Source organism: Myotis brandtii, unplaced genomic scaffold (assembly GCF_000412655.1).
Source record: "Myotis brandtii unplaced genomic scaffold, ASM41265v1 scaffold904, whole genome shotgun sequence".
NCBI lineage: Eukaryota > Metazoa > Chordata > Mammalia > Chiroptera > Vespertilionidae > Myotis > Myotis brandtii.
In genome coordinates this window covers 915,433-926,412 of record NW_005371715.1, presented here as the reverse complement: position 1 = coordinate 926,412, position 10,980 = coordinate 915,433, and the positions used below count along the sequence as shown (strand labels likewise).

Here is a 10,980-nt window from a genome sequence, read left to right as displayed (position 1 = left end):
GGCCTTGCTCTGAGCCCAACCAGGGGCTGCACCTAGGGATTGGGCCTGCCCTCTGCCACCCGGGAGCAGGCCTAAGCCAGCAGGTCATTATCTCCTGAGGGGTCCCAGACTGCGAGAGGGCACAGGATGGGCTGAGGGGCCCCCTCTTCCCCCCAGTGCACAAATGTTTGTGCACCGGGCCTCTAGTATATATATAAGTCTAAGCGACCATTAAGACCGAACAACTGGAATGACCGAAACAACTGGTCAACCAGTTGCTATGATGCGCAGTGACCACCAGGGGCAGATGCTCAACACAGGAGCTGCCCCCTGGTGGTCAGTGCCCTCCCACAGCCAACCGGCAGGCCCCGCCCAGCAGGCGGCAGGACTGGGTGAGATAGCCCTGATAGGCCTGATTGCTGGCCAGGCTTAGGGACCCCACCCGTGCACAAAATTCGTGCACGGGGCCTCTAGTTTTAAAATATTAGATAGCAGGGACTAGGCTTTCCATTTTCTTTATCTTGCCTACTTTTCACCTCAGTCTTTTTCCTCTATTTGCTAAAGTTTTCTCATATTTGTCCTTCAACTTTTCCATTAAGATTTGCATTTATAATTTGTGAATGTTCTGTTTTTTGCTTTGGGAATAGTCTTCCTGTAGCATTTTAGTCTTGTTTCATATATGCTGTATTTTGTTTTCTTTTGTAAGGTACTTACGGTGTTTTAAAAAGTTTTTTGTCTTTTTTTCATAGTTATAGTTTCATTTTTTTCCATGTTGTCATTTTTGTCTTTCATGTTAGAGAGGACTGCATAGACACATTCCAGCTGTCACATCCTCTGGAGTCTCACTTTTCCAGAGGCCTTTTCCATTGGGCAACTGGGGGAGGTGGTGATGAAAAGTCAGTCATCTCAGCTGGCCCGGGATGACTCCATGGGACAACCAGCTCCCAGATGGTTGGCTGAGGCTTTGCTGCATTCACATCTCAGTTCTTTTGTTCTCAATCCTGCTACTTTCCCCTTCTTTCCTCAGACATCAATCCTTAACAAATGTTTGATACTCTGAATTCCATCTCAACCTCTTTCTCTGAAGCACTCAACCTACAACAAATTCAATTGCAATATAGTGCCAAACCTGTCGATTAATTGGTGAAAACTGAGTCTCTTTTAACACTCAGGTTTCTATTTGGAAACATGAGATGTCTCCAAATTTATTTAAGTCTTCTTATATATTTTTTACAAACCTCTCTTCATATGGGGTTTACAGGTTTCATTTTAAGGTTTTTCCCGGTTCTCATATTTATTGTTATTATTTCTTTCTACATTATGAATTGAGAGCCCTTCATTATACTTTCTATGTTACCCATAGCTATAAATTAATTTATAAATAATACTATAAATGTTATAAAACATTTTTTTAAATATATTTTATTGATTTTTTTACAGAGAGGAAGGGAGAGGGATAGAGAGTTAGAAACATCGATGAGAGAGAAACATCAATCAGCTGCCTCCTGCACACTCCCTATTGGGTATGTGCCTGCAACCAAGGTACATGCCCTTGACTGGAATCGAACCTGGGACCCTTGAGTCCCCAGGCCGACGCTCTATCCATTGAACCAAAGCAGTTAGGGCAGTTCCTTCTTTTTTTTCATTTTTTAGAGCTGCGGTTTTTATTTTTTTTAATTAAATTAAAATTTTTTATTGATTTTAGAGAGGAAAGAAAAGGGAGAGAGATAGAAACATTAATGATGAGAGAGAATTCATTGATTGGCTGCCTCCTGCATGCCCCCTACTGGGGATTGAGCGTGCAACCTGGGCATGTGCCCCTGACCGGAATTGAACTTGGGACCCTTCAGTCAGCAGGCCATGCTCTATCCACTGAGCCAAACGGCTAGGGCAGTTCCTTCTTTAAAAAAAAAAAATAAAAAAAAAAATATATATATATTAAAGTGGAAGTGAGAGGGAAAGAGATAGAAACATCAATGATGAGAATCATTGATCAGCTGCCTCCTGCATGCCCTTGACTGGGGGTGGAGCCCACAACCCGGGCATGTGACATGACTGGGATTCAAAGCTTGACCTCCTGGTTCATGGGTTGATGCTTAACCACGGAGCACATCAACTGGGTCATTAGTAGCTTCTTGATCATCCCTTGTTTGGCTTCGAAACTGTCAGTTTTCTCTTCTGTTATTTCCTTTTAGATTTATGCCTTTTTATAGCTTTAGTGGGGTTTTGAAAAGTGGATAGACTTAGATGCATATATTTACTTTGTCATCTTTTTCTTAATTTATATTTTTAATCAGTTATTTGGTATATATTTGTGACTTTGAGAAATGAAAAGAATAGAATGCATATTATAGACAAATTTTTGGCCTATACAGTTAGGCTTCAGACTAAGGCAGTTGATATTTAGAGGAGAAAAAGGGACTTTTTACCCTTTGCTCAATAAATCAATTACTATTGCAAAACCATTTTTAAAAAAATATATTTTTATTGATTTCAGAGAGGAAGGCAGAGAGAGAGAAACATCAATGATGAATCATTGATCGGCTGCCTCCTGCACGCCCCCTACTGGGGATCGAGCCTACAACCTGGGCATGTGCCCTTGACTAGAATCAAAACTGGGACTCTTGCCAAAACCGGTTTGGCTCAGTGGATAGAGCGTCGGCCTGCGGACTAAAGGGTCCCAGGTTCGATTCCAGTCAAGGGCATGTACCTGGGTTGCGGGCACATCCCCAGTAGGGGATGTGCAGGAGGCGGCTGATCGATGTTTCTCTCTCATCGATGTTTCTAACTCTCTCTCTCCCTTCCTCTCTGTAAAAAATCAATAAAATATATTAAAAAAACAAAAAAAACCAAAAACCCGGGACTCTTCAGCCCGCTCTATCCACTGAACCAAACCAGCTAGGGCCAATTTTTTTTATCTGAATACCTTCTCAGTTAAATATGCTATTCATTTATCATTTTTAGCAACCACTTAGGTAATGCATGTTAAACGTTCTTCATTTATTTTATGTCAGGGCAGGTGAATAAAATAGAGCTGTAAATTATTACAAGCTGTCTTCAAAGCTTTACAAATTATCTAAATACTAATAACCAGCCATTAAAGTTTTAGTTATTTAACAGTATTATATAGTTGAACATGTGATAAACAGTTCATAATCCACTAAGAAAAAACTTGAGTGCTTTACCTAATGACCAAATATTATAGATTTGGATGACCATATAATTTTTTGTCCAAGCTGGGGCACTTAAGAGTGATAGGGTATGCTCTGACATAGGACTGTTATAGACAGATAGGGACATTTATACTTTACGAGTCCCACAGTTTAGTGATGAATGACAAATTAGGAAAGAGTTCTAAATATGGGTACATAGCAGGATTTTGCATTAAAAGGACGGGGAATTAAAAAAAAGTTGATAGTGTTTAGTTATACAGAATTGATTCAGAAGTATTGGATATGCATAGGTTTGGAAATAGCTTTTCATTTTATAGTTTGTGAGTTTTTTCTTTGTAACTTAGTGAATTACTTAGCTTTCTCTTTTTCCAGTATTTTTTTTTCTTTCCCACACTTTTGTGTTTCTCCTTCCCGTAGATAAAATGTACAGATAGGGAAAGAAGGAAAATTAATAGATTTTTTTTATTAGAAGCATTGTTAAAGGTGAGAAGGTTTATTAAATTATTTTCATACTCTTCATTTTCTTTTATGATACATTTTCTTGGCTTAAGTGTTTTTCATTGTAATTTTTCTTTCTGTTGATCTAACACTCTAGTCTAGTATATACTTCATTTCCTCTTTTAGGAATAGCTTGGATGCTAAAATGGTGATATAAGTGAAGCACATTCAAAAGGAATATGAGTTCTTTTGAAGTTGTGCTTTAAAACACAGCTTGTTTGTAATAGGTGGTTTAGTTCATTTTATTGGTAGTTGAATTTTTGTTTGGGTTTTATATATTTAAAAATATTTAATGTTTAAAATGGTATGGCAGCCTTGCTTTAGGATGGGTATGGATGTAAATTAAGCTTTTTAAACTTATTTTACTCCCAGCTTATTTCTTTTTATTTTATTTTTTCCTTTATTGATTAAGGTATTACATATATGTCCTTATCCACCCATTGCCCCCCCCCCCCCCCCGCACCTCTTTTTTTGTTAAAAAAAAAAAAAGAGCCCTAGCTGGTTTGACTTAGTGGATAGAGGGGTCGGCCTGCGGACTAAAGGGTCCTGGGTTCGATTCCAATCAAGGGCACATGCCCGGGTTGCTGGTTCGATCCCCAGTAACCCAGGGGGCATGCAAGAGGCAGCCGATCAATGGTTCTCTCTCATCATTAATGTTTCTATCCCTCTCCCTTATTCTCTGAAATCAATAAAAATATATATAAAAAAAGAGATGATGAAAAATTTGTCTTATAATAAGGTATAATAGTCTAAATTTTAGAGGTTTCCCCCCCTGCCAGAATTTATAGAACTTTGATAAATATAAAATTTAACATATGTATGTATATATCTAAAAATCACCATCATGAGTAACTGTTCAGGACATTTTCGTTGAGATGATACATTTTGTAGCTCAGAATAAAGAAGTGTATATTCTAAGTTGTCTTGAAATAAAAACACATGGCAAAATAGCTAAGTTATTTTTATTTTTTTTCCTTGTGATAGAACAAGTAAGAAGTTTGCGACAAAGCACTATTGCCAAGCGTTCAAATGCAGCACCTTTAAATAGCACAAAAAAAGCACCTGTGAAGACTGTATCTGCCCCTAAAGCAGGGGGGAAACAACCAGAAAGGTGTCAGATAAAAGAAGAAGCTTGTACATCACCGAAACCTGAGTATCATAAAGAGAGCAGAAGGGGCAGTCGGCATCTTGAACAAACTGAAGTATCGGAAGTATCAGTGTCTTCAAGTCACTCTTCAGTGTCATCTTGTCTTGAAATGAAGGATGAAGTTGGATTAGATTCTAAGCAGAAGTGTAATAATCAGGAAAAAGCAAATGTGCCATCTCATGAATTAAATTGTCCACTCCTTTCAGAGACTTGTGATAGTATTGAAGAAAAGAAAAATGAAACTCTGGTGGAATGTAAAATCAAGACTGTTAGTAGCCCATTGTTTACATTTTCAGATAAAGAAGAACATGAACAGAATGATTCTATTTCAGATAAAGTGGGTGAGACTATTGTTGAAGAAATGAGTGCAAAGGTTGAACAAGAATCAAAGGAAACGGTCAAATTATCCCTTGAAGGTGACCAAATTGTTGAGGAACCAGAATCTGCTGCTGCTCTCTGTGGTGATGCTTCTTGTACAAATCCAAATAAGACCGAAAAGAACCTTGTAGGTTTGTCTAGCACTGTGGATGAAGTAAATGAATGCCATTTGGAATTGAAGAATTCGATGGAATTTGATCAAGCTAAGAACTCTCTTCATAGAAATGAACTAGAACCATTGGGTTATTGTAAAGACATAGAGTCTAATCATAAACAGTTGGAGAGCACTGAATTTAACAAATCAAACTTTAATGAGGTGGTTGATACTAGTGCTTTTGAACCAGAGTGTAATATTGTAGAAAATGCTATTTGTGATGTGCCTGACCAAAATTTAAAACAGTTGAATATTGTTGAAAGTATTAAAATGGAGTCTCATGAAACAGCAACCCTTCAGGATGACAGAAACAGCCCATCAAATAGTGTTTCTTGCTTAGAGTCAAAAAACATAAAATCCAAACACACAAAACCTGTAATTCACTCTAAGCAAAGCATGAGCTCAGATACTTTGAAAAAAATTGTTGCAGCAAAGCATGAATTAACGCATAACAAAACTAAAGCTAGTGTCAAAAGTGTGAAACGGAATGCCAGTGAACTAGAATCTCAGCAAAATTTTCATAGGCCAGTCAAAGTGAGAAAAAAACAAGTTGATAAGGATTCAAAGATTCAGAGTTGCAATTCTGGGGCTAAGTCTGTGAAAAATCAAGCTCATTCTAATTCGAAAAAAACACAAGATCAAAATTTAGTACAGATTTCGAAACCTGTAACACATTGGTTGAGTGATAAGCCTCATGGTCAGCCTGGTTGCTCTAAAGAACCTCATCATCCTGCACAAACTGGACATCTATTACCTTCCTGCCAGAAACAGTGCCACAAGCCCCAACAGCTGGCTCTAGCAGTAAAAACCAATAGTCATGTGAAGGAAGAGCTTGAACATGCAAGTGGTGCAGAGCATTTTAAGGAGGAGGATAAACTGAAACAAAAAAAACCTGAGAAGAACCTACAACCCCGCCAAAGAAGAAGCAGCAAAAGTTTTTCTTTGGATGAGCCACCATTGTTCATTCCAGATAACATAGCTACCATAAAAAAAGAAGGCTCAGATCATAGCTCTTCATTTGAAAGCAAATATATGTGGACTCCCAGCAAGCAGTGTGGGTTTTGCAAAAAACCCCATGGCAACAGGTGTGTGTGTGTGTGTGTGTGTGTGTGTGTGTGTGTGTGTGTGTGTGTGGTGTGTGATGTGTGTGTGATGTGTACATTGAAGAGAAATTCCTTTTTCAGTGTGGGATTAGTGTGAACATTTTAATAGAAAGAAATTATCATACAAAGACTTTTGCAGAAAAAAATAACCCTCATCAATCCTGGATTAGTGATAGCAAGATGGAGCCACTGAATTTGCAAATATATTATCTTAGCTCATTTTAAAAAGTATAGCGTGACCAACAGTTGGTATATGTGGAAATGTTCCATCATTGTAACCAGTTGGTGTAATTTAGTCATTACATATGGAGAAATAATTTTTTTCTGCTAATCAGAAAATGGTTACACTGCCTTGGGTCTCTATATATTTTATTTGGCTTGAGAAAAATTAGTAATAAAGTGTGAAGGTCATAGTGGAAATTCTATTTTTCTTTTGAAGGTTTGGGGAGAGGGGGTTAAATGAAGCACACCATAACTTCAACTACTTCATAACTATCAAACTTAACCTTGGAGTGAAATTTGATAGCTAAAAGAACTGTTATATTACCCAGGTGAATTTTATATGTATCATGGAATGGAGTGAAAACATTTATTAGTTTCTTTTTTGGAAAATTTTAGTGATTTGGAGGATTTCTTGTGAATTCTGATCTTTTAAGAAATGATTTTAACACTGTCCTTTGGCATTCTTTCCTTAGGAATCAGTGTTTTGTAGTTTGATGGCACTCCTACCCCCCATCCCCCATCCCCCATCCCGGCCATATATTTTATTTGCTAGTTTTTTAAGAAAGGAAAACAAGAAGTGAAGTGGATATTGCAGCTACAAGATTATCCTGTTCAAGTGTTCAGATTGCTGTTGGGACTTCTATCAACATTGATAATGATAAAAGAACATTAAAACTTGCACATTGTAATGTTCTCCTTACTCATGAAAGTAAATGTTATAATGACTTTCACAGCACTGTCGGATTACATAAGTGAAACTATTTAGGGGGGACCTTTTAGTAAAGTGTGTTGTACATTATTTTAGTGTGGGAAAATGTGGTTGGGGAGAGAGTGTGGGTAGTTATGGGGCTATTCCTGTAAAAAATCAAGTTTATGTCAAAGGGTTTCTTCATTGTTGATTCAGCCTGTGGCCTATTTTTCGTGTGATTGGTTATTTATTTTATAACAACATATTTCAGTTTTTCAAAGTTGTGACTTATTTGAAGGTAGTGCTACATTTGCCCTCACTTATATCTTTATGCTTTTTTTTTTTTTAACTTAAAACACTTTATTCAAATATTCTAAAGTGGGCCTGTTGAATTTTCAGGTCTAAGAGAATTCGGGGCTGGAAGGTACATGTAAGTGCTCTTTTATGCCAGCCCCTTTTTCTTTCTTCCAGAATCTTCTATAAACTATCCCAGTGACATGTGGTCAGAGGAATAGGAGTCTTAGAGTGAATGAATTTCTAAAATGAAACTTTGGCCTAGAGTTGGAAGCCAGGTTAAGGATGTTATTATGTAACTTTTTTTGCAGATAAAAGTTCTGTTCTGATGATCGGTCCTTAGTAGTTTTGCTCAAGCTTTTAAATGATGACTGTCACTTTATCAACATCAACAGTTATTTTCCTAAAGTGAAGATTAAGTGTTAAGTCCCACTTTTTTTTTTATCGAGTGCTGCCTTTTGGATCTACTCTATAAGATCTAGAATTTCTTTGCTTCAGTCTGGAAAATGACAGTATAGGGATTTTGAGTTCATCCTATGTAATTTATATGAATAATAACATTGGAAACAGTCTTGGAAGAACCATTACACATTACTTCAATTTTGTGAATAAAGAACCCTAAATAAATGATTGGTTTTTTTCTTTACATATTAACTAGCCCTCACTACTTTGACACATTGTGCTTGTATATATTGAGGTTACTCAAAGAATGTACCAGTCATGCAGCATGTAATTTTCTTTAATTCATGCATAAGAATATGAATTAGTTAGGAAGGGCATATTTGGAAATAATTTTTATCTTTTTCATTTCATGCACTAGCCCATTGAAAGCTATTTGCTAATATGACATTTTCTAGCACTTAAGACAGACAGCTTTGCTTCTGTAAATACTATTTTAGTAAGTCTTAAGCGTTTTACATGTATTCCAGTAGAGGTTAGCTTCTTGAATGTGTTCCCAGTGGAAATTATGTTTTTAAATAAATTTGTTCATGGTATGGCCAAATGTAAGCAGCTAGTATACATGTCCTACAGACAGTAAGTATTGACTAACAATTGACACATCATACTGGCCTGTTTTTTTAATTTGTTTGTTTATATCTTAGATTCTTTTTTCTTGATTCAGCCATACAACAAAGATGTACACATTATTTTAAAAACCAGTTTTTATTTAATACTCATTTTTAAAAAATTAATGTCACTTTTGAACTACTTGTAAACATAAGCCAGCTAGTGTTTCAGAAGGAACAGATAGTCTTTTCATACTACCTTGTAGTTATTAGTTGTCCTGAAAACATTTGCATCTTTATATTATAATTTCTTGTTCAGTTATAGAAGATTAGTTTATTGGATGAAATCTAAAATTTTAGCTGAATGGATTCAAAGCTTTATAATCAAAGCAACCTTTTCTGAGAAGGAAATTTTCGCCTAGAATAAATAATTCTGGGTTTTTTCTTTTCAGGACTTTAAGAGTTTGAAAAGTATTTTTCTCTGCAGATTAGGTTGTTAGTGACAAAAACAGGATTAAAGTTTATGTGGAATTGAACCCTTTTATTTTAGAAAAGAATGAGTATATATATACATTCACAGTAATGTCTAGATTTGCCACTTAACAGAACTGAAGGCCCATCTTGTAACAATTACATTGTCAGTGAATTAATGACATGAATTTGTTAAGAATAGGAGTTCAGTGTTGCCTCTGGGACTTACTTTGAAAAAACTTGAAAATTTTCTAAAAATATATTTTGGCGTATGCCAAAAAGATTAGAATATTAAATTAGTTTCTAATTATAGTGGATCTCATTTAATTTTTTAAAATTTTTATTTAAGATTTTGTGTATGAACCTATAATAGAACAAAAATATTTCCAAACTCTTCAATTTAATTGATATATGCTGACTTGGTCCCCTTAATTAATCCAGTGCTAAACTACACACCATATATACATATACATACACAAATACATATATATGATTTCAGTGAAAGAGTTAACATCCAGGTTGTAGGATTATTTTGTTAAGCTTCACTGGAGGATATTTTTTTCCATGATTTTTAGAGAGAGTGGAAGGGAGGGAGGGAGAGAAACATCAATGTGAGAGGTACATTGGTTGCCTTCCATATGCGCCCCAAATGGGGCCAGGGATAGAGCCTGTGACCCTTCAGTTCAACGGCCGATACTCTAACCACTGGGCAAAGCTGGCCAGGGCCCAGGTTGTAGTCTTTTAAGTGATTTTTACCTAGTAGTAACCAGATCAAGGACAGCAGAAAATGAGAGAGAAACCCTGTTTGCAGTGTGATACAACGCCCCCCCCCCCACCCATGAGAAATAATACAAAAAGGGAAGAAAATATATAATCTTACCTTTGTGAATCTATACACTATAACTGGTCATAATGTATAGGTTTTTAAGCAGTGTCTTACTCTGACAATGGAAATAAAGGGAAATCCCTATTAGCTTTCCTTTAATATTTCAAAGACATTGTTTTCAAGCAATAGCAACTTTGCAATGTGAATAGAACTTTTAAGCATCTGTATTCAATTTATTTTTCTGTTGGCTGCAAGTTCTTATAATTGAAACATGCACCCATCTAAAATGTCCCCACACCTAAAGAAACAATTTCTGTATTGCAAACTAACCATGTTGTTTAAAAGCTTACATAATAGGGTTATGAATCCAAAACATTCTAGTTTTTGTTTTTACATAAGGCACGAGATTTTTTGCTTTTTCCTCCTACACCAAATGATCATTGGGGAAATGGTGACTTATAAAGCCAGCACAGTTAGGGTAAAAAATGGAGAATTATAGACTTGAAGTCTTGGTTTCCTTCATGCACAGCAGTAGCTTGGTATACAGTAGAAAGGCACAGAACAAGAGTGCTGCTATTGAGGAATGAGATATTTGGGATAACTTTTCAGGTTACCATGTAAAGCATGAACCTCTTACGATTTTTGTATTTCCAATATTAAAACAGAACCTCTGGTGTATTTAGGGAGAGTTGGGCATGTAACTGTTTACCTTTACTATCTTCATATTGGACCACAGTTTTTTATTTTTATTTTTAAATTTATTTTTATTTTTTCTTAATTAAATCTTTATTGTTCAGATTATTACAGTTGTTCCTCTTTTTTCCCCCCATAGCTCCCCTCCACCTGTTCCCACCCCACCCTCTGCCCTTATCCCCCCCCCCACTGTCCTTATCCATACGTGTACGATTTTTGTCCAGTCTCTTCCCGAATCCCCCACACCCCTTGTTTCCCCCCCCAAGAATAGCCAGTCCACTCCCTTTCTATGCCCCTGATTCTATTATAATCACCAGTTCATTCTGTTCATCAGATTATTCACTTGA

General features: G+C 36.4%; 1 protein-coding gene across 1 annotated transcript in view; it reads left to right on the top strand.

Moving 5' to 3' along the window:
- Positions 1-10,980, top strand: part of PHF3 (PHD finger protein 3) — an 85,052-nt gene that overhangs the window by 43,336 nt on the left and 30,736 nt on the right. Inside the window, exon 3 of the mRNA XM_014532734.1 lies at positions 4,635-6,414. Coding sequence (XP_014388220.1) covers positions 4,635-6,414 — 1,780 coding nt within the window. The remainder of the gene's footprint in view (positions 1-4,634; positions 6,415-10,980) is intronic.